The sequence below is a fragment of the Agelaius tricolor genome, unplaced genomic scaffold (genome assembly GCF_023055355.1).
Source record: "Agelaius tricolor isolate 1412-34295 unplaced genomic scaffold, bAgeTri1.0.p SCAF_2, whole genome shotgun sequence".
In the NCBI taxonomy this organism is placed as follows: domain Eukaryota; kingdom Metazoa; phylum Chordata; class Aves; order Passeriformes; family Icteridae; genus Agelaius; species Agelaius tricolor.
In genome coordinates, this window is record NW_027269262.1 from 52,205,255 (window position 1) to 52,232,703 (window position 27,449).

Here is a 27,449-nt window from a genome sequence, read left to right on the forward strand (position 1 = left end):
TGGTATGGTGGAGTATTGACATGTTCCAAACACGGATCATGTGGTCGCATGTGTCAGGGACCAAAGTCATGACTAAGGCCCTGCCATGTTTGTTCTGCTGCTGGGCACGTCGACCAGATAATGAAGAAAAGGCAATGAAGAAATCCTTATTGTTTAACTGGTGGGAATTTGACCCTTAAGAGAAACAATGTGTTGGGAACTTAACCTGAAAGAAGAACAATATACAATGGAGCTGTTGTTAGCATGGAGGTGGTATCATGAGCTGTTGTGGCCTCATCTCATACTCTGGCCAAGTGTGAGATGATGTCGTAACTGGAAAAATTCCACTCCAAGAGGAGGAGATATGAGGTGTGGTTCTGGAGTGGACAGGCTGAAGAGGACAAGATGCATGCATTTTGATCCAGGGGACTTCCTGAAGGTGCAGTGCCTGCCTGCCCCTCCCACCTGAGCACCATGCTCCATCTCCTTCTCCTGCTCAGCGGCTTTCCAAAAAATCCAGGGGTTGGTATGTATTATTTGGTACTGCATGTAATAAAAACAATTCTGCTTTGCAATCTGAGTTGGGTTTCAGGGGTTTTTGTGCACGGGCATCCTCCAGAACCCGTACCAATCATCTCCCAGCAGCTGGAGATGACAACATGCAGAATTCAAGGCCTGCTGAACTTGCAGAAGAAATTTTGACAAAAGAGCTTTTCGACCTGCCAAACGACACTGATTTCAGAACAATTGACACCATCACTATTGGTGAGTAGGGAATTAAAATATTTAGTTGCTTTCATAGAAAAAGACCATACCATTATAAGAGCAACAATATCTACAACTGCTGCTTCTCAATGCATTAGCATTGATGAAAAAAGTATGGATCTGAGCAGCTATAAACAGCTTAGGTGTCCTCATTACTTAGGATCTTTCTTATCAGCTCCGATAGTTAAAATAGGATGCAACATGTTATTAATTTTGATATAATAATTTCGTGAGTCTGAATTTACAATAAAAAAATCTAAATGCCACTCTTTATTTTTGTGTTGGCCTATACAAGTAGTTGGTCTGGCAAAGTAAAAGTTTAGGAAAGCCTGACCATACAATTACCATAAGTACCTGCAGTTTAAGCATAAGAAGCTGTGGCAATCCCAGCACTCGCTGAGAGCTAGGAAGTAGAAGAGATGGGTAAAGTTGAAAGAAATACTTAAGAGTCACAGACAGTGGGGACAGTAGAATGGTACTGACAGTTGAAAAATTCATTTGAATGGAATGTTTAAGTAATCCAGAAGGATGCCATTATTTACACTAGTGATAAATGCAGTGTCTCACATATATCAACACTAGAAACAGCTTTGCATTTTCCAAAAGCAGAATGCTGAAATTATGTTGCTGACAGATTTTTTTTTTATGCACACACATTTCTCATTTTCAATTTCTGTCAAAAAATGTACAATTATTAATATATTAATGTCTTGCCATGAGTCCTGTTAGTTTTCTGTTGTTCAAAAGGTTTTAGTGCCAGCTTTATTCTCTGAATCACAGAACGACTGAGGTGGAAAGACACCTCTGAGGATCTAGTTCAATTCCCCTGCAGTTGTGCTGCAGGGTTACCTGCAGCAGGTCACTCAGATCTCTGTCTGGTTGTGTTTTGATTTTCATCAAGGAGACAAATTCCACAACTTCTCTGGACAACTTCTCCCAGTCCTTAAAAACACAATGAGAAAATTTCAGTTTCTCTCTGACACTTTTTCTCATGGCAGTTCTTAAAAAGAACTAAAATGTTTCTTTAGTTATTGCAATACAGTAATGATGGACTTGACAATGATATGCTTACTCAACAAGAAAAAGATAGGTAAGGTGAGTTAATCGCTGTTGAGAGGACAAAGGTTTTGATTTATGATATTTACTATCTTAAATACCAACTTGGTGTAAAATTCTGTCCACACAACTATAGACTGGAGAACAACATGGGCTTGTTTTCTGTGCCTGGGCTTCTAACCTGTCTTCTTCTTCAGGTGGTCTGGAGTCTGGTAAGAAAACAAAAGACTGAGAAAATAATGCACCTTTAGATGAGCTTGAGAGGAAAAGATTTATTTATTATTTTGCAGAATCAATATAATTTTCTTGTTGTCTGCATGGAGAGATAAATGGTTTCTGCTTCCTGTTTCCTTGGGGTCTTAGTGTTGCTATTTTTCATAGATTTGCCTATACATGGAAAGAGATTACCTTGTGTTCCCCAACTAAGCAAAATGTCCACTAGTATTCCAAGTCACCAGAACAACAAGGCTGAGGTTAAAATCCAGAACTGAAATTTATTTCAATTCCAATTCTGGAATTTCAGAATTGAAATTTATTTCAATTCTGAAATTCCATGTCTGAGTGTTTTGGCTTTTTTGTTGTTGTTGTTGTTGTTTTGTGGGTTTTTTGTAGGTTTTTAGTTTTGGTTTGGTTTTTTGTTTGTTTTGGGGTGTTTTTTTTTTGTTTGTTTGTTTGTTCGTTTGGTTGGTTGGTTGGTTTTTACTACAGCACAATATAATTGATATTGGAATTTATGCCTTTTTAGCCACTGGATATACTTGGAAATGACTGCTCCCTGTTCCTCCAATCCAGCTGAAATATCTCAGGTCCAAAAGTAACAGCTGAGATTTTGATATTACCTGTCTTTTTTAGTGAAATGTAGCATTTTTCTTATGTTGGGAGGCTTTGTTGTAGAGGTCAGGAACTTTTGGTGAAGCACAATATAATTAGCTCAGAGAACAAAAACCGAAAGGTTCATGAACGTTTGTTTCAGCTGTTTGTATCTTCAGGGCAATCTACAGAGTAAGGCATTATTTTTTATGACACTACCTAAGTGCAATAACATTATCAAAGTTATACAGCATAACCTGTGGCAGCCTTGCCTTCTTCCTGTCCACTGACACGTGCTCATACATCTCCCTAAATTAAGCTCTAAGCCTCACATTCCAAACTTTCCCATAGTCCTCCTGTATTCCCCATCACTCCAATCCCATCCTTCCCTACTATTCCCACTACCTGTGCCTCTGCCTCAGTCTTTTGGAAGCTCAAACCTCAGTGTTGTTTGGATTCCACTGCAGGCTTTGTTAAAGCCTATGGTAGGTGATACAGGTGTTACTAAGATGCAGAAGTTACCTGACATCAAACTGATTCCTAAAAACCAGATCTCTTGTGAGGGAGGGGCTTCTGACCACCTAATTATTTCATTTCCATGTATTCTACGGCCCGGAAGAGCTAATTTCAAATTTCTGCATGCCGATACTATAATAATATAGTCTGGAAAAATCAGTGGTAAGTTAGGTGTCTCATCCAAACTAGATGAATATATTCCATCTGAATAGATGTCCAGGCTGGGTGAGGTGGATAATCTTATGGTGATGCCAGGGCATCATGGTGGTGCCATAAATATTCTTGGCACATAAGAATTATCCATTTGTTTCTTGATTGATGTCTGAGTCCCTTTACCTGATTTTACATGATTACAATAGGTGAGATGTTTCCCACCTGTCCAAGACACACTTGAAGTTTTTGTCAGTTAAATGTGCCCTCACAAGTGGTTTAACCAACCATTAGAATGTTTTAATTCACACATTGTCCATGTCCTAAACTAGGGACTGATATTAAAAATGATCAGTAATTTGTATATGTGTAGATTAGATTAAATTAGATTCCTCTTTGGCACACTTCAGCTAACACAGCCTTCCTCTGCACAAGACTATGAACTGTGTATTTGTTGTGTGTTTACAATACTTTCAGGCTGGTATTGAGACCACAGTCACTGCCATGTGAACAAGTGATACCTGTATGCAGAGATGAAGCTTTTGAAACAGAGTATTTTGCAGTGGAGATTCACAGGAGGAAAGACCTAGTTTTTTTAGTAACACAGTGGCAACACCTTGAGGGAATTTTAGTTCAGGTGAATCATAAAATGAGATTTCTGGCCTTTTGTATTTACAATATTTTTTTTCTGACGTTTGCTGAAGTTTTTAAAAGACAGTAATTTCAGATTAAAAATTAATCTTTCATGTGATAGAAGGGATTCCATTAGTATAAAACATTCAGTGGCAGTTTTCAGACACTGAGGACCAGTCTGGATTTCACTGAATTGCTGCATTTGGATTGTTCAGCCATGGACTCACATTTTGATTTGTGCACCAAAAATACCACTGTACTTGGCTGCTGATCTCAGTTTGTGAGCTTTTGCTGTTGCTAGAGGAGCTTTTCCAAGAGTTACCCAGTTTGTACCTTTAGGACAGTTATACTTTCTGGTTAGTAGATATGAGTACATTCTTGTTTATAGTTATTGGAACTGCAGATTTTTTTACTCACCATTAATGGTTATAAGGGGATTCAGGATATATGGGTGTGATTCTTCTCCTCCATCAATAATTTTTAACATAAAATGCAATAATGTGATTTTAATTTTTTAATATTGCAAACATTACTGGTACTTTTTTTTTCCCAAGAAATCTGTGTGAGTGGGAGTTTAAAAGCAAATGAAGCCTTTAAAACATGTGTTGCACACTTTGCCCATGTACTTGCAACTTGTTTTACAAGCTGCACCTTCATTTCAAAACTTGAAAATGTAAATACTGTTTTATGCACACTGATAATGAATTGTCTTATGCAGGGATAACAAAGTGTAATGGTATGATATATGTGCTATGAAACTTCAAAATGTAGGAGGAGTCTATTGACATTTCAGATATATGGATGGTTTGTCTGAACAAGATATTTGCAGTTATTAAGCTGTATGCGTATACACTTGTGGGGTTTTCTTTTTAAAGTCCCCATCCTTATTGCTCATGTATCAATGTAAACCTGAATGATACCAGTTAATTTTGAAATGTCAGATCAATATCAATCCTTCAGCATTTGCATCTGCCCCGCTCTGAAACCAGTTTTTCAGTGGAGTCAGTCACTTTTCTGCAATGATACTGGGTTTTTAAGAGTCACCATTCTTAAAACCTGACAAATTTAAAAACTTCCAAAAATGCAAAGTGCTGAAGCAGGGCTGTTCCAGGACAAATTCAGTCAGGAAACAGATTCTACTCAGTGTTTTCTGTAACTGACCTGAAAGGTTGGTTAGACTGACCTTGGTCAGGGTCAGGTTTAGACTGGACAAGGACATACTTGAGTGGTAGTTTGATTAAAAATAGAAAAAGGAAGCAGGAGAAGCTAATTAAAAACGTTGGCTGCTTATAGAACAGTTAGCTACTACATGTTTGCTGTGCCAGCTGATACCAATTAGAAATTATGTTTCTTAAACATAGAAATTACAGCCTCCATTTGGTTTGGCAAAAAATGATTTTCATCTCTTAGGTAATGAAATTAAATGATCAAAATCTGACAAAAACTGTGAAGCAACACCCTGAGGGAATTTTAGTTCAGGTGAATCATAAAATGAGATTTCTGGTCTTTGTATTTATAATATTTTTTTTCTGACATTTGCTGAAGCTTCTAAAAGACAGTAATTTCAGATTAAAAATTAATCTTTCATTATGAAGCTAAAATTCTGACAATTTCAAAGCTTTCTTTCTGAACCTTAAAATTTTATGGGAGGTAGGATTTTTTTTCTGTGTTTGGTTAAAGTTTTTATATGGAGTCAGTTTTAGGGCTCAGAGTTGTTTCCTTCAAAATTGTTCCCATCATTATGTGTTGAAACTTAGGTCTAGAAGAATGTGTGCATTTGAATCTCTCTTGAATATTCTGGCCATAGTGTTGTCTTACACATTGTACAGATACTAGAGATTATCACAATTAATGTTTCTAGAGACTGCATGGACTTGATTTTTGCTGCTTTTCAGTATTCTGATTTTGTATTGTTCATTACTTCTAGTGGAAGTTGCAGATGCTTATCACACTGGACAAAGAAGTCCTACATGCAAAGCTGCATGTACAGAAAATAAATTATTTATATGGAGAAAGAAATACAGGGGGAAAACTGTGGTAAAACAAAAAAAAGTAAAAATCCCACACTTTTTTCCAGAATTGCTGTTACATTTCTTTTAGAATACAAGGATGTCTTTTATCTTCAGTTTGTGAACTTCTATTCAAACATACAAGACACCCAATCATCATTGCTTAGAAAGGCTCTTCATGATTTTACTCACTATGTGAGAAATAGTTGTGTAATGTTATGTCAAGTATGTCCAAGGCAGTCCAAAAATGAAGTGTCCAGTTAAATAAAAGAATTAAGATTAGATTCTATAGGCATGTTATGCCAAGGAAATTGTTCTATGTATATCTTATCATATGTCACTTTATCTCATTATGGTCAGTGGATTCTCCATGTTGTGAAGGGACTGTTTGAGTTATTACTCAGGTAAAGGGAGTCCAGAGAGGGCACTGAACTGGGGCTGAGGTGACCTGGGCTGTGTACCCAGTCCTTCACAGCCTCATTGGGTAACACCAGACCACTCATTCTCTCCCCCAGTCTTCACATTTGTGATGGGAAGTTCATCATAGCTTCCATAGGGCTCTGCAGAGCTGCTGACTAGTAGCAATGCTTGATTCCACAGAAATAAGAGGCTTCTTTTTTTCCCATTTGTGTAGGACAATTTAGTACTACCTGAGAGAAAAGCAGCTGTGAAACCTGCACAGAAGCAGTACTGGCTGAATTACTTGTTGGGCACCCTGAGGTGGAGAGGGCACAAAGCTGCCACACCAGCAAATACAGATTTCCAGTCAAATGAGGAGGCAGTAGGTGCAGTCAGTCCAACACAAAGCCATGTGCTAAGTGCTGTCAGTTGAGCTTGAATCACATCTCTAATACTGTTGACAAAGTAACGCGAGCTGCATTTCATTATCTGCCTTTCTAATAATATCTTTTTTTCTTTCCCCTCCCCAGCCTGCTCCAGAGACAACTGGTGAGTTCTGTTTAGAGATCTATTTGTATGCACAGGAGGCAGTCAACAAAACCAGCTGCTCATAAACATGGCTACGACAGACACAGATTTATAATTACTGTTATTGTTATTGCATTAATTTTCACACTTCATAAAGATAACAGCAAGGGCTAATGTCCTACCTCACTTGTCTTTTTATTTTTCAGAAATAGACCTAGATGGAGGAATTGATCAGGACATCTTCGACATAAATGAAGGTTTTTCAAAATTCAGTCTCAATTTAAAAAAAAAAAAAAAAATTCATTGTAGTAGTTACAGATCAATACCATAACTGAATGTTAATCTCCTCTTTCCTTTAGCTTTAGGACTAGACCTTTTTGAGGGAGACATCAAACTTCCTGTGGTGAGTTCAAATATAAAATACAAAGCCAAAAATATGTCATTGACTTAAATGTAAAGTATCACTGGCATGGAAATAATAGATGCATCCTGCTCTTACAAACAATAAATGCTGTTTTTGTAACAATAAACTGAAGATGATTGGGGATGGAATTCTACAAAATGTCATAGACAGTAAAGGAGTCAACAGCATTTGCAGAAACATTATCCAGCATGAGATCTCATCAGTGATTAGATCAGTATTATTAGCTTCTTGTTTCCTTTTTTACATTGTCACTTTTAAGAGATTAGGCAGCACTGATCATCATCCAGGCAGGCTTGTATAAAAAGAATTCTGTGTTTATCTGTACAATATTCTGAGCCAGTTAAATTTACGGAGCAGCGCTGCAAAACTTTCATCCTGTAAGTAGATTGACTAAAACCAATGAAACATTTAGATATCTAATATCACATTTTAAGGGCATCTGGCCAGTATCCTTATCTGATCAATGAAAAAAAAAAATACATTTACATCTCAAAAATATCTAGTAGGAAACCCCCAATGTGTCTTGCACTCTGAAAGTAGTCTGAAAATAGTCTTTTACTCTCCCTTTTGGGGGATATGCTGAATATGTCTCTGAAAGCAAGGACAGCACTTGCTAAAGGTACAGAAACAAATGCTTGCATTATGAAAAATTACAAAACTATTAATCTCTGTACAGTTTTCAGGACTTTAGATCTTAAGGCTTCCCATAGGAGCAGAAGGTCCTGTGCACATGCATCAAAAGCTTGGGTAATTTCTATGGAGAAAATGCAGCAGAAGTTGAAGACACCAGTAGAAGGGCATGAAGGGATTTCAAACCCAAACCTCAGACCTCTGAGTAATCTTTTGAGGGTTTTGAGCTCGTTGTTTTCCTCTACCTCTTACTTGGAATTGTAGGCTTGCTTTAGCATTATTGTGGTCCCTGATGCTAAATCCCTTTTTACTGAGGTCTGCATGTTTTCTTTCTAGATACAGGATCGAAACTCCATCATTGGTGACAAGTATCGGTGGCCCCATGTTATCCCTTATGTCCTTGAGGACAGCTTGGGTACAGTATTGCCCTTCACAATGTCTATATGTTGTGTTGTTGAACTGTTCAACACAGGTTGATAAAGCTTCTGTGGTGTCCTTTCCTCTCTTAATCTAGAGCAGGCCCTTTCCCACAGCAGGAGTGGGGCTGAGTGTGCACAAACAGGATTTATAATCTTGGGATCAGAGCTGGCTCTCACCTCCTTTCTTGAATGATTACCCTGCTACGGCCCAGCAGATTGTTTTGGTTTTGAAATCTTGTGTCTGAGATGTGAAACTCTACAAAGCAGAGGTGAAAAGAGGGCACTGAAGACATTTTTAAGGACAGGAAGCTTACCTGGCCATTTATATAATTCCCAGCAGTGAGGGCAAAATGGCATTCTGACAGACAGTTGGCAGTGGTATATTGCCAAGTCCCCTATGTGAGTCAGAGACACATCATAATTTGACCCCATCCTTTAAATCTTTGTGTTGAAACCATGCAAGTTGCTTAGAGGAGATAACACAGATACAGTCGGAAGAATTCAAGTCCTGGAGAAAATCAGTGAGGGATCTGTAGCCTGAATTCTGTACTAGGTAAAATGTGAAGTCTTAATTTCCTATCTATTTAATACTTGTTTACATAAATCTCAAAAAATAAATGAAAGAATCTACAAAATTAACCTCCCCCCCACAGTACCCTTCTATATACTCATCATGTCATATTTGATACAAAAATACCAAAGAAAAATTACACAGGAGCAAAACAAGAGCAAGATACAGTGTTGCAAGACCCTAATTTATGTTTTTTAGGTCCCCCCTTTGGTTTTAATAAAACAAAAAATCTGTTTATTTTGATCAAAGATTGCTGGAGCAAGAGCCACCTTGGGACTTACTCCACATGGATAATGGTAGAAATCTTTCTGTTCAGTATTGACAAAAACACTGTTTGCTTTGCAGAAATGAATGCTAAGGGAGTCATCCTCAAGGCATTTGAGCGGTATCGACTGAAAACCTGTATTGACTTCAAGCCTTGGGAAGGGGAGAAGAATTACATATCTGTGTTCAAAGGAAGTGGGTAAGAGAAGCAATTAAAAATAACTTTAATTATGTTTGCTTTCAGACTGTTCTCATGGCCAGTATTCAACCTAAAATTCATATATCTGGTCATAACTTTACGTTTTTGTTGTCACCAGTTCTGATATTTATTCTTAAATATAAGAAGATATCAAGTTCTATAAGAGATATTTTACTGGACATGGTAAAAGATATCTGAAACAAAGCAGTTGTGTTCTTGACTGATCTTTGGATATATGGAGTATTACTTTCAGCTGGTCATTCCTAGTATACCTTGGCTTCTAGGGGAAAAGAAAAACCAAGGAGAAATGTGACAGTTCTCACTGTGGGGCAATGAATTTATTTGACTGTAACAATGGAAATGCACTTGAACAACTCCATATGAGCATTCAGATAAAAGAACAATATTTTTAAACGCTGTGCAGCACTGAGATATTTTGCTGATATTTTACTTTATTTACCTCTTTTGATGAATAGTCATGCTATTTCATCTTAAATATTGCAAAATAAGACTCCAGTAAAGAAGTCAAAATTGCCCCAACTTCTTTCCTTCTAAGACATTCTCTGTCAAAACAGTGCAACAAGAACAAATATATTCTTCACTCTGTGCTGAACCATTTCTCTTATAGAAAAGGAGAACAGGGAGAACTTGATAGCCTGGTGAGGAAATTTGCTTTCAGAAATTCATTTCCTGATATAAGAGTGCATTCATAAATGGGAAAAGATTTTCTGATAATAAAAATGTTTCTCTTTCCCTTTGGCTTGTTCTGAGATATTCATAGCAGATAATTGTTTCAAAATTTCTTTGGTGTCTGGCTCTTTGTATTTGCTGCTGTTCATGCTGTACACATGACACTGAAACTCAGCTCTAAAAGATGTATAATTGGAGACTCAGGGAGCAATGCATTTTCCTGTGCTAATGACTCCAGCTTTTTGAGCTAAATGGAAAACCCATGTAGCTGAATTTCGTAATCCTTCATCCCCTAAAATATGCATTGAATTTGCTAATAATTGTACCTGAAAAAGAACCACAATATTTAGCCTATGGCAAGTAGGAGGCCTCTGTGCGATGTTTCATTTATATGTCTATTAAAAATAGATGAGTCATGGTGATGAAGAAGATAAATCCATCTAGTTGGATAGTATATCTTGCCCTCACGGTCTGGTGTGTGGCTTGCCCTGAAGTGTTTCCATCACCTTAGCTGACATATCCACAGCAGAACTTTTTAAAAGATTGGAGCTAAATGGTGCAGTCTCCTGAAAAGGTCCATCCACTTTCAGTGAGTCATCTTGGGTTGTACAAAGAAATCAGGACTGACCCTGAATGAACTCCTTTAATTTCAGGCCATTCCTTACTTCTGGTGTAATGGGTGTAAGCTGGGTAAACCAACCCATTTTTGCTCTGCTGTTCCTAATACTTTGGAGTTTTTAAAATCAATTAGGACTCTTCTATCTGCTGACTAAAGACCTCAGCCCAGAGGGTACAGTGCAGAGAGGCACACAAAGCTCCTGGCAACATAAAATTTTCCCACTTCAAGTAAAGGTTGATAAATCACATCTTTGCCTTTCTGATCTTGGCTTGTATCTATAAAAGAGAGGAATGTGGGAGAAATTTTGTGTCAAAAGGATTTGAAGTAAGCCAAAAGTCCTCGTTTTGATTACCCTTTTGAATTCAAATTAAATCAGCCACAGAAGAAGCCAGCTGTCTTTTGTTGTATTGACTGCCCTGTGTAAAAATGCATTTGTAGTCTCTGGTGTATGAACAGAGTGTATCAAGGCCCTGCCCAAAGAGCCCTCTCCCTGTACACGTTCTTTATCTATCATTCACCTTGGTGAACAATTATCTGCTATTCACCTTGGTGAATGATAATACTACCAGTATTATGTTAGCTCCTGCCTGTGTGCTGAGCGAAACACATGAGGTATGTAATTGTGAATTACAGAAATGCAGGATAATCAGATTGGCTGCAAAGTTCACAGAGGAGTCTGGAAACCTGCAATGGATGTGCCATTTCACCTTAGTGTTCTCATGAAGAGCAGGATTCATTCAGCAGGAAAGCTAACATGGTGTGGTAGAATCAAATAATTAACAGACCACGGAGGATAAACATCATCTCTAGTATTTCCACATGGATTTTCATGGGGCACTCCTGGGAGAGTGCTTCAGCTCTTTGCCACTGTTGCACATGACAAAGGGAATCCATGCAGGAGTAGATTGACACAGATCCCTGGCTCTCCAGCTTGGTGCTGGTAAGTCAGGGTGTCTGTGAGCTGATATTGGTGATCTGTGATACTTGGGAAGAAAATTAGTAGCAGGACATTAGTACAAAAATGTGCCTGAAATAAGTGGCATCACTGCAACTGATGGCGTGTGTCTATTTACAGCCCCAAAAGGGGGATGGTGGGATTAGTCAGAGCAAGTGTTTCCCTGTTCCTCCAGCCTCTGATAGCAATGCAGGAAGCATTGAGTAACAGGCAACACAGCTCTCACACACCTGGGGAAGGCTGAGACTTTCTTCTCCTTTCTCCCCTCCAGAAGACACAGGATTCTATGTGCCCATTGCTCTGGAGTGCCATGTCCCACTCACCTCAGCTTTATTCTCAGTGCAGGGTAGCACTGACTGTGTATTTGCCCCCTCTGTGGCTGTTGAATGACAGTGTTTTAGGCATCTGGCAGACCAAAGGCACGGGGAAGCTGCACCTACTGTCGTTTGGGTGTTATTTTTGCCAAGTGCTTGGATGTGCCTGCTGTAGCCTGCTGTGCACTGTGTAGCAGCTGTGAAGTCAGAGGTGGCTTTGGGTCAGAGGTGGACCCAAGCCTATGATGGACTTCTGCACAACACAAGAATCAATATGAGGCCTTGTTCAAAGAAAGACTTTGAAATTATGGATGCTACACGTGCTCCTTAACAGGTCTCATGTTGTGATTTTAATGAGTAATCAAAAGGCAAGGCCTGTGTTGCTCTGTGGAAAATGAAATACTGAGGAATATGTTGCACTAATAAGTCACAGAGTGTGAAAGCACATGGTGTGCTTGTATTTTTAAATTTCTGGGGTGATAGGACTGCAAATCCTATGGCATATTTTGTGCCCTATTAATTTTATGTACTTCATTGGGTAAGTATTGATTTATTTGCTACATAAAATATCAATTTAAATGTAGTTCTCTGTGCCTGCTAGTTTGTGGACATGGGGTGCCATTTTATTGGCCTGTGCAGATAACTCACTAAATTCTTTCACCCTTTAATAAAAACTTGCAGCACAGCTGCAGTTTTGCTCTTACTTGGGAGTGTGTGAGAGCAGCAAGTGCTGTAGCACAGTAGCTGAAAATTGTTAATTTGCAGAAATTTAATTGCTCTAAATTATGTGCTCACAACCTTTGATGTTCCAGAGTACCAAAGAAATCATCATCAGTTTTCTTTTGTCACAAGTAGATCAACATTTTTCTTCTAATAGAACCAGAGACAAGGACCTTCTTGTTCATCGAAACAGAGCTAAGTGTGGGAGGAAGGGGTATGATAAGGAACAGATCAATGGAAAAGTGCTCTCTGTAACAAAATGTGACTTCAATGCTCAGGTTAAAAATATACCTATTGAATAGACTGGTTTTGAGGTTTTCATGGCATGGGGATGGTGTGCATCTCAAAGAGCCCTCTCTCATTTTGTGTCACTGCCAGCTGCTGGTCCTCAGTGGGAAACATGCAAATGGGCTTGCAGCAACTCTCCATTGGAGCCAACTGTGACAGGATTGGGACAATCCAGCATGAGTTCCTGCACGCCCTGGGATTCTGGCATGAGCAGTCTCGGTCTGACCGGGATGACTATGTGACCATTGCCTGGGACAGGATCCAGTCTGGTCAGTCACTCCTCTGCTTTCCTCTCAATCTCTGGTGCAAGCAGTTTAGATGTGGAACATCCCTTCCAGCCATCTGTTGGTGGTCATGCTATTCTCTCACCTGGACTTACTTTCCAAAGCCAGTATATCAATAAATTAAATATAAAGGGACGTCTGCTTGAAACATAAATTCTCATTTGTTCTTGCTGTTGTAGTTGCTTGTGCCACGGCAGTTTCCGAAGCTCTAATTAGAGATCTGTATCCTCTTATGCTACGTGTTGTACCACAGGGCAGCAGGAGAGGACAATTTAGTTTGTTTAAATGAATACTCTAGAAATACACTTACTCTAGAAGCCCTTAATGAAATAAAAATAACTAACACCCCCCCCCCCAAGTCTGAAAAATCCAGTGTGAACAAAACCAGTAGAAAATCTCCAGTGAAAACAGTGGTCCTTCTCTTTCTGCCTGTCTGCTACACCTGGTACTGGCAGCAGAGCTGAGAGACCAGAGTGTGCAGAGGGTGGGCAAGCAGGAGAGACATTTCAGGGTCTGTGTCACACCAGCAGTTACTTTAGCAATGCAGCTTGTGAATTGTAACTGTTGGTATATTTGGCACAAGCCTGAGACATGGCACAGAATTCCTCAGGACTTTGCTCTGTCTCTGCTTCTTTAGCTTGTTGTTGTCCTCTGTGACTTTCAGGCTGTTCAAAAACAAAGTTCTCTCCACAGACTTGATGTTTTCCTAACATAGGTAGACACAGAAGACTGCAAAACTGGATAATGATTAAATCTAATGCATTCTTATTTAGTCCTGATCAATAGTCAGGTGCATATGCAATTATATATTACAGAAAATTACTTAGACTCTGTTATTTGATTTTCATTATATTTTGCTGACTCTTTAGTGACAAGCTCCACTATTGTGAGATACTTGAAACTGCTGCAATTTTTTTACACTGACCAGAATATAATTACTGTATTTTGACTGATTTAAATTTTGACTCCCCATTGGGTAGTAAGCAACTGGTTCTTTGCTCATACTCCAGAAAACATCTGTAAAGCTAAATTCTGGAAGTTTATCTGATGACAACTCTAAATTGTTTATTATTACCTAAAATTATGAGGACTTGAACATCACAGAATACAGATTAGAAACAGTTGCAAATTACAGTAATTTGAGAATTGAAACACTCTCTCCACTCTTGGATATCACAAGCCTATCAAAGTTTATAAATTGTTCCACAGAAAAAATTTTCTGGTAGCAAAAGCTTTTCTTCATCCAGCAGAAGTCATCAGTTGCTGAAAGAGAAAAGTAAATAGCCCTAGACTGGAAATAAAACTGTTTTACAAAACAAGTACAAGTAAATTACTACAAAAAAATATTTTGAGATGTGATAGATTCTCTGTCACTGCAAGTCTTTACATTAAAATTTGATTCCCTTGAGCAACAGACAATCTATCCTTTCAATTTTGCCATTTAGGTAAAGAACATAATTTCAATAAATACGATGATAACAGATCAGACTTCCTGAATGTTCCCTACGACTACAATTCTGTGATGCACTACAGCAAGACTGCATTCAGGAATGGAACTGATCCCACCATCATCACCAACATACCAGACTTCATTGATGTCATAGGACAGAGAATGGATTTCAGTGAGTACGACCTCCAGAAACTGAACCGGCTGTACAACTGCAGTAAGTTTCTCCATTTATTTTATATTACTTGAAAGAATCATTTGGAAGAAATGAGGCTGATACATACATGTTGGACCCATCCAGACACAAGTGAAAGGGATGCTAACATATTTAGAGAAGTGAATTGTGTTAAAAACACCAGAAATAATGGTACAGCTAGAAATAGCATTCCTCTTGCAGAAACACTGCTGAGTAGCAGAGGTTTCTGTGCAATTTTATCTGACCTTTAGTTAAAAACCAGCTTTGCTCAGCAGCTGACTTTTGTTCATCCCTTGGGTGGCTGTTTAAAATGTGTGCTTCTGCACAAAGCCTTTTGTTTTTTCCCTGCATTATTCCACAGCTGATGCTCAGACACTGCACAGAAATGAGCATCTTTGCTGTGGCTGTCATACCTACTCCACTTTCATGGAATCTGTGAGACAGAGTCATGCCTATTTATATATACCCTATATAAATAGGGTACAGATGCCATTCTGAATAAAATGCAAGCTTTCTAAATTTTCTTGTTAAGCTTCAAACCTGGTCTCTTACAAAAATAGTCAAAAGAGTTATTTTGCTTAGGTGGTGTTTCTTTTACAAAGCTGAATGAAAGTAAGAAACAGAGAAATCTAGATAAGTCCATTATCAAATTGGAATATAATTCTGTAATTGTTGCTGCATTCAGTGTGCCCTGACACTCAGAAGAGAACTTTTACAATATCCCAAGTAGTGAGTACTGGCTTACAATTATATTTTAAGCCTTATTATACAGATTCTTTAAACAACTATCAAACTGGTTTATTAAAAGGGTGCAGTTTTTCGAGTGTAAAATTCTGATGAAAATATTTTTATTCATGTAGGTCTAAATTGAACACATACACACAGCCTTAGCTTCTAGCACTTGCTACACAATCTTAGGCATTATAGAAATGCTTACAGCTAAGGATGTCTTTCACAGGGGATGGGGTCCTTCTTCCTCTCCATTAATCTTATCTATTTTCCATCGTTCTTGTGCATTACAGAAATACTTCATGATGTTTTAACTTTATTCTTAACCCACAGGCACATTCCCCAAATGAAAAAAGCCCCAGTCCTGCTGAAATCAGTGACAAAACTTCCACCACCTTCAGTGCAATTAGGACCCTGCTCCCCAGTCCCTCTCTTGGCTTCATGTGATGTGTATAGTGTGGATGATAGTTGCAGAGACATAAATATTGTCAGATCAGCCACCATTGTCAGGGAGGATGGTGTTTCACAGGTCCCAGCCCTCACCCACACAAAAGATTACTTCATTTGCTGAACATGATTTAAGGAAATGTGTAAGCTAAATTTCTGCTAGAGGTCCATGTGGACAGGAAATTACATTAAAAATGTAACTAATTCCTAAATTGAACAAAACAACCCACAGCATAAGAAATACTGACAGATTGTTTAGTGCTGCTCCAATCTGTAATTCACTGCTTTCTGTGAGGCCATATGATAACAGTAGATTTTAGTCTGCTTTCCCCTTGGAGCATACTGCTGGACAGAGCTGACCATGAGGTTTCCCTCAGCCTCTGGAAGTTGGGACTTTGCAGTCATCCCCCAGGTGTTTTCTTCTGAGTCCAGTCTTTAACTGCATACCAAAGAAGTGTCTGGCTTTGGTGCAGACAGAATTCACAACCTGCCTCACTCATTGCCCCTTCACCTGTTTCAGGAAGGAACCTCAGAAATACATCACAATCTACTGAGTCTTGCTTTTCTGTCTTCCTGGCATTCAGGTCAACTCTCCATGCCAGCCAGCACTTTCTACTTAAAGTCATTAGGTTACTTCCTTCCTGTTTGGCCAAATCAATTTCATGTTTTGTTTTGTATTTTGATTTCAAAGAGTTCTTTCACCTAATAATTCTCAATTTTTGCTTGCCTTCTTTCTTCAGCAGTCAGCACAACATTTGCTGTGAAAGCCTTTTCTTAGTTCATGCAACATTGTACTGAGCTGTATCTTAAAAAATATCTGCCATACACTTCTGACTACATGCAGCCTCCAGAGGGTTTTTAGCTTTCTGTGAGGACAGCAGTAGAACTGTCTATATCTCATATCTCAGCAGTAGAACTGAATTGGCAGCAGTTCATACTTAAGTGCTTCCCAGAGCTGCAGCTCAAGTGAAGCATTTTGTATGTTATTGAGGTTGAGTTTTGTGATACTCAAGGTCTTTTTGTTATGCAAGGAAACCTTTAAACCTTTGAGCCACAGTATTTTAGACATAGTTTAAAAAGTATTTCATAAACTTAGCTCTTTTCAAATCATGGCTGGTATTACACATGAGCTCAGACATGGTACAATAGGAAACAAAAATAAGAACAGGAATAAACCTGGACTGTGCTATCTCTCACCTATCCAGAGTTTGCTTTAGACAGAGGAAATATTTCATGTGGTGTTCTCCCTTCCATATTTAACTGCACACTCTTCCTTCACCTAATTTTTCACTTGTTACATGAAAGATATTGAAAAATTTGTATGGCAAGAAATATCCACTGTTCCCAAATATACCTTTACCAAATATTTTTTTTTGTTTTGTTTGTTTGGCTTTCTTTTGTTTTGTTTTTGTTTTTTCTTTTTAATTCTGTGTTTGGAAAAATCAAGGTTTGTTTATTCCAGCCAAATAGCTTCTGCTCTTCTATATTTCAAAATAAGCACTCCAGCTTATACATTAGTGAGTTTGTATCAGAATCTGTGGCCTTGTGTGGGCTGGCCCAAAGAAAGCAGAACAAAGAATGGGAAGTCTCAGGATCTTTTGACTATAATATGAAGATGTGTGGATTGGGTTGATATTAGTGTTCCTTTTATAAATAAAAGACATGATATGATAATTAGCAGATGCCCTCCTGTGTTTGCTGAGGGCCCAGAGTGTCCCTGATGACATCTCATTAATGTCAGTGTTAATCACCAAGTGTTTTGAGTTCCTGAACATTGTATATATGAATGCTGATCATATTTGAAACCACTGATTACTCGGTGTTTGCATTTAGTCTTTCTCTGCTCATTGCATTGGACCTTCAGAATTAAAATGTGTTATGTAATAGAGATTCACAATTTTTTTTTTAATTTATTTTTCCATAGCCTCCTCCCTAAGTTTCATGGACACGTGCAGTTTTGAACTTGAAAATATATGTGGCATGATTCAAAGTTCAGATGATAACAGTGACTGGCAGCGTTTGTCTCAGGTTCCTGCTGGGCCAAATACAGATCACACCAATATGGGAGAATGCAAAGGTATGAGAAAAAAACTCTTATCTTTCTGGGAGGTGTTTTCTGCAGAGGCATGCAGGGTTCCTTCAAGCTTGGCCTTGTTATCTATTTATTTTTTGACAGACTGCAGTTTATTTTTTAACTAAGCAGCATAAATCTACATAGCTAGGGACATCATGTGATACGTTGATTTTCTGCTTATTTCAGAGGATTGAATGTCCTTATCTCTTTTGATCAGTTTTTTTGGTCTTAGTGTCACATCCTGTCACGTGAGTTATATAAAGCATTGAACCTGTGATACAGGCACACCAAATAGATTGCTGCTTTTCTCAATAACTGCTCAATAAGTCCTTGGACAGGAGTAGGAAATGAAATGCATATTATCAGGGCTGAGGTGAAAAATTAATTGACAATCTAGCTAGATGTATCTCAACCTGTCAGAACAGTCCAAGAGTTCAGGAGTTTAAATCTGTCCTCCAGGGTGTCAACTGTGAGTAACTGGGTAAAGAGCAAAAACCCATGGTTTGGGTACAATTTCCTGGAGACAATGAAATGAGGACAAAAGCTGCAAAGAGAATAGTTCTACCTTTGGAAAAGGTGAACAGGTAGCAGTCCTCAGTCAGAGATTTGTACAGGATCTACCTAACCCTGACCTGACTGTATCTTCTAGATACAGCATTAAGAAATACAGCATTAAGAAAGCCAGTACATCAGGAAAATTCTGTTTTCTCTCCCCTTTACTGCTCATTTCTCATTGACTTTTGGCAGATTCTGGCTACTTCATGCATTTTGACACCAGTGCTGGAGGAGAAGGAAGCACAGCTGCCCTGGAGAGCCGAATTCTCTATCCCAAAAGAGGTTTTCAGTGCTTACAATTCTATTTATATAACAGTGGTAACGAGAATGACCGGCTGAATGTCTGGGTCAGGGAGTACACATCAGCCAATCCAAATGGCACTCTGAGATTCATCAAAGAGATAAAAGGTATGGAATAAAATTGCATTTTGTTTTAATCTATCCTCAGTATTTTTCAAAGTACTGGGGAAAATTATTGTAGCAAAGTCACTCATTTCCTAGTGCTGTTCTTTGGCTTCTTCTCTATCTATGTAATTGATTCATTGCTGCTGAAATTATACCTGATGGATCCTCAGTCAGCTGCTTTCCTATAATATAATAAATTACCACAAATTTCAAACTCTTGTATTATCAAGATAGTTTTCTTGCCAAACTAGCTAAAATTCCATGAGCAATCATTTTAACTGTTCTAGAATTGCTGGTATCAATAGCAGCTGATGAAGTCGGAATATTAGAGTAAATTACTATTAATAAGAAAGTATAATAAAGAAATGGAAAGCATAAATGCCCTGGAATATCTAAGTTAAAAAAGATAAATAAAATTTAAATTACTTAACTGAAATATATGAGCAACAGATCACGATTTGAGTTGCAGTTTGAAGAAGATTAAATTCTTGTGGTTTTAGGAGCCTATGGCCTACAGAATGACCTCAACTGAGGTCAGCTAATGGACAAGAGCTCTTTAAGCTAGAATTCCCAAAGTCACCTTATGATTAAATTACTTTCTCAAATACTTAACTCATATGTGGTCTCCATTTCACCTACACCAACTTCAGAAGGATCTGAGCAAGTTTTTTTACTAAATAGGTATAATTTCTGTCTCTTTTTGTTCCTTTAGGCTCAGCTGCTGCTGGTGCCTGGGGGTTTTTTCCACTCTTTTCTTCACTTCTATGGCTTCACCCTCTGTGCCCTCTGAGCTAACAGGCATCCATAACCTAAGAGCTGCTAAGGCAGGTGTAGGCTTCACATCAGTCTGAGCTCTCCAAACTCTTTCAAACCCTATTTTGATGCCAAGAGTAATTTCTCCAGACTTCAGCCTTCCTCACAAACACTCTTTTGTGTCTATTAGGCCCCATCTCCCATTCCTGCTTTCGCAAGTCCATAATTTTCTTTAAGTCTCTAAACTCATAAGTGTGTCCAAAGAGGCACCCTATTTTGACAATCTGTGGCAAACTTTTAGGAATGGTTCAAGACCACTTTCCCTCCAAGCTGTTTCACTTCTCTCAAGTGAGAAGTTGCAGTTAATAACCTGAAAGTAACAGTGACACTACAGCCCCTTCCATCTGTGGTCTGACCTGGTTGAGCTGCTCATGGATTTGCACTGAACTATGATGTCCGAGAGGTTTAGGGACAATCCCTGAATGCTTCCCACTGGTTTGTGGCAGCTGGGGATTTTTGAACTGCATGTATTACATGTAAAAATCCTTTAGTTTATGCTGAAGGCAATTTCATGGAAAACAGCGGGGTGCTTTTCTTCTTGTTTCTTGGTCAATTTTTTCCCCCCTAATTATAACAGTAATGAAAAATGTCAAGAAATTAAGACATATTTGAGATCCATTGTGCTGTGTTTCGGGTTGTTAGGAGAGTGATGTATATGAGTTCTGTACCTGCTTGTTCAATAAATGCAGCTGGTCTTCTGTGCAGATGAACGAAAACCAGGCCACAAAAGAAACTGTTTTGGTGCACATACTTTTTAAAAAGGGTGTTCTACTTTCATTGACCTCACAAGGCCCCTGTGCAGAGGTCTTTGCTTTTGTGTACACTGCTGTTGGAGTCAAGTGGAATTTGCTAGTGCAGGCACTTTTGGATACAGCATCAAACTTGCAGCAAGGTTCTCTTGCACGAAGTAGGTTTGGAAATGACTGGCTTTAATTTGACCTTAGTACCATTAATAATGTGATGGGTGAATAGTGCTTCTGCATAGGCAAGCTTCCAACAAGCCATTTAGAAATACAAAAACAAATGAATGAACTAGTCTTGTAGTTCTAGGTTCCCAGAATCCTCTGGAGCATTTTGTGTTGAGGCAGGTTGTTGTTCAGTTATTTGAATATAAGTTGTTCCGAATTTTTTCTTTTTAACAATACAGGTGAAACTATTTTTGTGGATTTAATATTCACAACTCCTGGATTAATTTAATGAAATTTTATTAAAAAATGTAAAAGAAAAAGCAGTGTTATAACCCATCAACAAGTGCTATTATGAATATTAATTCGGTTAAAATATTGTATTGAGCAAATATGATCTTGAACTGAAAAAGTAACATCTACAGAAGAAATATTCCATCACATCAGTGCCAGTGGAATTGAAAGATTCTTACATAGTGTTGTTATGGGCTTCACAGACCTGTGCAGTGTTTGACTGTATTGCTGAGTCAGAAATCTCCACCCTTGTTTTTCAGGTTCACCTGAGACCTACTGGCAGCTCCATCATGTTTCTTTGAATGTCACCAGTAAATTCCGGGTTGTGTTTCAAGGTGTGAGAGGAAGTGGCTTATCAAATGGAGGCCTCTCTATTGATGACATCAACTTGTCAGAAACTCAGTGTCCCCACCATGTCTGGCATATCAGAAATTTCACACATGTCCTCAACACAAGTCCAGCAGGAAAAAAGGGAATAATATACAGTCCACCTTTTTACTCTAGTGAAGGATATGCTTTTCAGGTCAGCTTGTATGTAAATGGTACCACTGATAACCCATTTAATTTAGGAATATACTTGTCCTTGATTTCTGGAGCAAATGATGATCATTTGAAATGGCCCTGTCCATGGCAACAAGTTACCATGAACCTGCTTGACCAGCATCCTGATATTCGTCAACAGATGTCAAACCAAAGAAGCGTAACAACAGACCCTGAGAGGCTTTCAGGTTAGTTAAAATTAAACATGTAAAACACAACCAAAAGACAAGGGGTCACATCTCCTCTTGGTTAAATTAATACATATTTTTTAGCTTCCGGAATGTTTCATATGTTTGCAGCAACAATAATATTGACCCACAGACAAGAAAAAAATTAAACCTACAAGCAAGTTAATCTGGGACTCAGGATTTCAGAGTTGCATTTGCATACGAAACAGGTGGATCATCTATTCCTAAAGTTTATTTCATATGCTCTGTGAGGATACATATATTTCTGTTTTAATGAGAATGGAAGTTTTCCAGAAGTCATGAAAAGAAAAATATGGAATTAACAATACAGGCAGTTTATAGCAGATAAAAGTGAAGCAACTATCAAACAAATCCCAGCCCTCCTTGTCAAAGGTACAGTGATGCCAGCAAAAGCCTCCAGATGGACAAAGTACTGATTCATATTATGTAATCTGTACTTATTCAAGATGTGAGAAGATAAGGGCTGTTGTCCATAATAACTTGGAAACGTGACAGTTGAGGTAAAAGTAACTCTGAGAAATGATAGGAATCTCTACAGAGGGAGATATTAAAGAAAACACCCACATTCATATCTGAGAAATGATAGGAATCTCTACAGAGGGAGATATTAAAGAAAACACCCACATTCAGCATTGGATAAAGTTTGGATTTAAGTCATTATGGCTTTTGTCATAATGACATTCTTCTTCTTGCCAAAAGAAATCATCTCTGCCACTGAATTAGTTTTCTGACTAGAAAGTAAGTAAGGAAGGTACAAAACCATCCAATTCATATTATTATTTGAAAACCAGTATGTTTTACATTGCATTTTCTGTGACACTGGCTTTACATGAAAACAGAGTGGGTAATCGAGAAAGACTTAAATGTCCTCTCTGTAAATGAAAGACACACCAGACACACCACACCATGTCCTCTACAGATGTTTGTAAAAGCACATTTTCCTTGTGCTTTCTGCTGTTACAGCCACAGTGCCCTTTTCCTTCTCTGACCCTGTGGACATGCAGTCTGTTTGCTCTCTGCTCCTTCTCTCTTGTTTATTCGTATATTGCAAATAGTCCACGATTTCCAAGGGAAGCCTTGTAGCACACGCCTTTTATCTAACCAGAGAGGTGGTGGAGCAGGCAGATCTTTCTCCCTCTGTCAGATTCTTTCATGGACAATCAGGCTCAGCTTTGAGCTTTAGAGCAGGGTTTGATGGAGCAGGCATCAGTGATTGTGATCATTTAGGTTGTTCAAATATCTTGTGCCCCACATCTACTACAGGGGCATGGAGATACAGGAGATGCTCTCTTTTGAGAAGCATTGCATTAACCCATGTTATAGATGATTTATGTGCTACTTATCTTCTTGACCACCTCACTTTAACAAACTAAAAAGAAAATACAACAGGCTTTCAACTAGCTCTCCAATAACCTCACCTCCAGCAGGTTCTTTTCTCAGTACCTCAGGATAAATCAAATAATTGAAGATCTCCATTGTCTTATGCCTCTCATCGGTGGGGAATCCCAGGCAACTGAGGTTTCTGTTGAGACACAAATCCAGAGCAGTCTCACATTCACATTCTTTTTATCTTTTTTTTACTCCCCAGAATCCTCATCAAACTATACTTGGGATAGGCCAGATAAAGTAGGATCCGAAGCAACTTTTCCCAATGGAACCAAATACATGAGAGGTCCAGGAGTTGGAACAAGTGCATTTTTAACTCATGAGAGACTTAGGAGCCACAACTTTATCAAAGAAGATGGTGTTTATATTCTTTTAACAATGGAAGGTATGTAAACATAGCTGATACTCTTCACAATGCAGCAAACAGTGTCAGATACCAAGTCACTAGTGCTGTCGTTATAAACACACGATGTACTTTGCATTTGAGCACTGTTTGAATTATGCCTGTGTCTAAAGTCAAATCGTACATTTGAATAAATTTGTGAACAGGTACATACACAGTATAATTCCTTTATCTCATGTGAAGGTGTATAAAACAATGCTAATCCTGTGCAAATTAATTTGAATATATTAATTTGAATAAAACTATCTGTTTCTGAAAAAATTCTAGAGGACATTTCCAAAATACATCATGCTCCTAAAATGCAAAAAAGACTGTTTATCTGTTAAACCTTTGGACAGGCTTACTGCTCTTCATTATTAGAAATTATCATTGGAATAAGAAGGAAAATAATGTGGAGCAAAGACCTTATTGCCTGTGTGTTCACCGTGCAGATATAGCGCACCTCCTGTCAACTCAGCCAAGCACTCCACCCCCTCTTGTTACGACTGCAAGTGCCACCACCACCAAACCCCCCAGTGGCACTGAGACCACCAGCACCACCACCACCACCACCACCACAGGCAGCACCAACCAGCCTGGAGATCCAGAGGTTCCATCTTTCTGCCCAGACAACCCCTGTGAAAACGATGGTGTCTGTGTCATGGTGAACAGAATGCCCGTGTGCAGGTAACTGCCTTTGTTCACCCTCAAATGCTGCTTTAGGATGAGTAATGAGAGTTCCTAACATAAATCTTTGCTCCTAGTGAAAGGAAAGACAGACTGTAGCTGATTAAGGCAAGTATTTGCAACTGCTCCTGTGAGACTGAACTTATGGCCGATTTGGGCAACAAAGCTCCTAACCTCAGCATTTGATCATTTTGAAGTACTCTGCTTGACTTTCCTGTAAATTATATTTTAAATGTGTTTATTATTTTCAGTAATGTATTACTCCAAGTCTTCAGAATTCCCTATAGCAAAATGTAGAAGAGTTGAATAAATGTAATTGAAAGAAAAGAGCATTTATATAATTAGAGTAGATTTGCAATACTTATCATGTAGGAAGCAGTGTAGACATTATTTTAAAATTTGATTCAGAAATATTGTACAGTGCAAATTATGACCATGAGTTACCAAAGTGTAGTCCCTTGCCTTTGAAACCAGCAGTGAAAGCTGAGGAATAAAAGATTGTTTGCCCTGCAAGAAGATTAATATCAACTTTTATTTAATTCTTTGTGGATACATTTATGTAACCTACCTGCCTGATTAGCATTGTTCCAGCTCTCAAATAAGCTCTGAGGCTGAAGACAGTAACCATAGATGCTGTTCCAGGGCAGGTAGACTGGGGGAGTGCTGTGAGGAAAACATAAAGGCCAAAAGCCATAGGAGTCAGGATGACTCATTAAGTGTTGTATATCTCCATTTAGAAACCTTGAAAAAAATAATTCTTGTGCAACTCATTAGAAGCAGGTCACAAATAGGAGTAAATGTCAAGAAGTAGTTCCAAGAAGACAAAAATAAAAAATATGCTCAATGTTATGCTTCATTTCAAAATTATGGAAAGAGAACATTTATTTACTGACATCTTGGACTCTTTGAAGCTTTAGTGCCTTTGCAACCTACTTTCTGTCCTACAGAAATGTGTGACCAGCAGTCAGTTTCCACCCCAATTTTCTGTTGGGAAATGGGTGGGAATGTGATACGTCTGTTCAAGCTGAATCACCTGTAATCCCCCCAGCAGGCAATATCTTTGCAGTGCACTGCAAATAGACTTGTTTTCAGGGCTGAGGTAGTCCTGAATAAATGACTTAGACAGGAGCTAGGAAATCAATACATAAGGAATAACCAAGGTTAGAAAGATGGAGGTGGGTGTGCTGACTGTGGTGCTGGATGAGGTGATGGAATCAAAGCCTGGAGGTTGTTTTCAGTCCTAAAACTGGATGGCTGCAGGGCTGTGAATTTTTCTTATCTGCCTCTTGGATGAAGGCAGAGGCAGCTCTTAAAAGTTCTTTAAATTGGAAAATTAAAAAAAATAAAAGCTCCATAGATCAGCTGCATCCAGGCCTTAAGAGGTCAAGAGGATCAGGAAGGCATTTAGGATTTCTGGCAAAAGCTCTCTCTGAAGGCACAACCTGTGAAACATTAGGAGCTGAAAGAAACACCTTTAGGTATGTAAGGACAGTGGACCACTTGGGCCACTAAGAGAACTTTAAAATAGAAGTCCATTTTAAGATGACTTCATTATGCTTTAGGATATAGAAATTACATCAGAGATGCCTTTTTTTGAAGTAGATCTTTTCACACCTTTAATATTTAGGTGATAGTAAATGTTAGTTCTTTTGCTTTCTAGATGTCCAGCAGGTGACAGCTGGTGGTACATGGGAGAAAAGTGTGAAAGGAAAGGCTCAACTCAAGAAAATATTGTAATAGCTGTTTCTTCAACCATAACTGTGTTTGTTGTAATGCTTATTGTCACCATCACAACTGCAGTGTGCCTTAAAAAGAAATACAAACAAGGAAAGGAGAATAAGGAGAGTGTGACTCTGGAAGAAGTAAGTATCTTGCCTCTTTCAACAAATATAGACACATGCACACATATCCATATTCACTAAAAAGCAAACAATCAAATTAAGTAAGAAGTAAATGGAAGATGTCACCTTTTTGAAGCCTAAAGACTACAGGTTAAGAATTAAAGAGCTCCTTTAAGTGACACTAATTTATCAAACACCAAATCCTACTTAATTAAAAATCTGTTCTCCTCTTCCACCCCCCTCCCCTCTGCCCCAATGACAGCCTACATTGAGTGGGATAGTGTGAACATAGGGGCTCACTTTCAATTTATAATTAAACCATGTTTTCTGCTCAGTAAACTTGTATTTAATCTATTGCTGCCTATTCTACTAAATCCCCCCCTGGATATGGTGCTAAAAAATGCATCCCAGGGTGTCAAAACAAAAAGCAAATCTAAAAAATTATTTTCCACATTCAAAGGCCATTTTTATGCAAGGCATGAAGTTGTGGAAATATTAACTTAAGGAAAGGTTAAGAAGACAGCAGGTTAAAACTATCTAGATGACAGGATCAGAAATGCCATGTACTGGACAGAAGCAGCATTTGGGCCTGTTTTCACAGGACATTTCATGCAGTCTGAGATACATGGACTCTTACTTTAAGTAGAGGCTTGTCCTGGAAATAGCAAGCATGACATAGTTTAGAGAGACTCACAGGGCACAGGAGAAATTTTGTAAACAAACTGAAGAGGAATATCCTTCCAGAAAGCAGAGTTCCATTTTTAATTTTGTCCTAATACTCTTTGTGTGATACCCCATTGAGTTGAAGTACCTCTGTGCAGTGTCAGATACTTGACACTGCTACTTTATGACCATCCAATAAATAGTTTTGGTTTCTTTGCAAGTAATGCTCTTACATTATACACATACTTCCCTTCCCTATGCACTTTTAAGATGTGGGTTTGGTTTTTTTCCCTCACTTAGACTAAAACATCCTTCTGAAGATAATGCAAACAAGCATCAAAGACACAAGATGAACATCACTGCAAAACCACAACTACGTCATCACTCTTTCTGTTCCTTTTATCTCAACCATCATGATAAAAGTTTGTAAAGTCTGGAAAATAATTCATCATCTGGATAAAACACTGTGCTGAAGTCAGTGGAGTGTCTGACACTGCTGTGTATCGTCATTCAATAGAGAAAAATGGAAATACATTGTGTGACATGGCTGCCTTGTCCTTCAAGTCTACCTAAACATGAAGAAAGCATGAAAACGGCATCCTGAATTGCAGTCAACACAGGAAAGTCTAAATTTGCTGAATATAAAATAAATAT

The 27,449-nt window shown here is 38.4% G+C and overlaps 1 protein-coding gene across 1 annotated transcript; it reads left to right on the forward strand.

Annotated features, from left to right (window-relative positions):
* The first annotated feature begins 638 nt into the window (after positions 1–638).
* MEP1B (meprin A subunit beta) lies at positions 639–27,449 on the forward strand. Its single transcript, XM_071421973.1, has 17 exons — positions 639–744; positions 1,787–1,839; positions 6,553–6,699; positions 6,848–6,866; positions 7,052–7,102; positions 7,205–7,248; positions 8,236–8,314; positions 9,235–9,352; positions 13,029–13,207; positions 14,668–14,886; positions 17,966–18,118; positions 18,863–19,078; positions 21,348–21,815; positions 23,425–23,607; positions 24,057–24,291; positions 25,952–26,153; positions 27,096–27,449. The coding sequence occupies exons 1-17, from the start codon at positions 639–641 to the stop codon at positions 27,111–27,113; spliced, it is 2,490 nt and encodes an 829-aa protein (XP_071278074.1). The 3' UTR covers positions 27,114–27,449.

Excerpts from the sequence above, each read along its gene's own strand:
- MEP1B (XM_071421973.1), top strand. The coding sequence starts at position 639 with ATGCAGAATTCAAGGCCTGCTGAACTTGCAGAAGAAATTTTGACAAAA. Across the intron at positions 1,840-6,552 it reads ACAAGAAAAAGATAGGTAAG|GACAATTTAGTACTACCTGA; the intron begins GTGAGTTAATCG and ends CCATTTGTGTAG. Across the intron at positions 8,315-9,234 it reads TGTCCTTGAGGACAGCTTGG|AAATGAATGCTAAGGGAGTC; the intron begins GTACAGTATTGC and ends TTTGCTTTGCAG.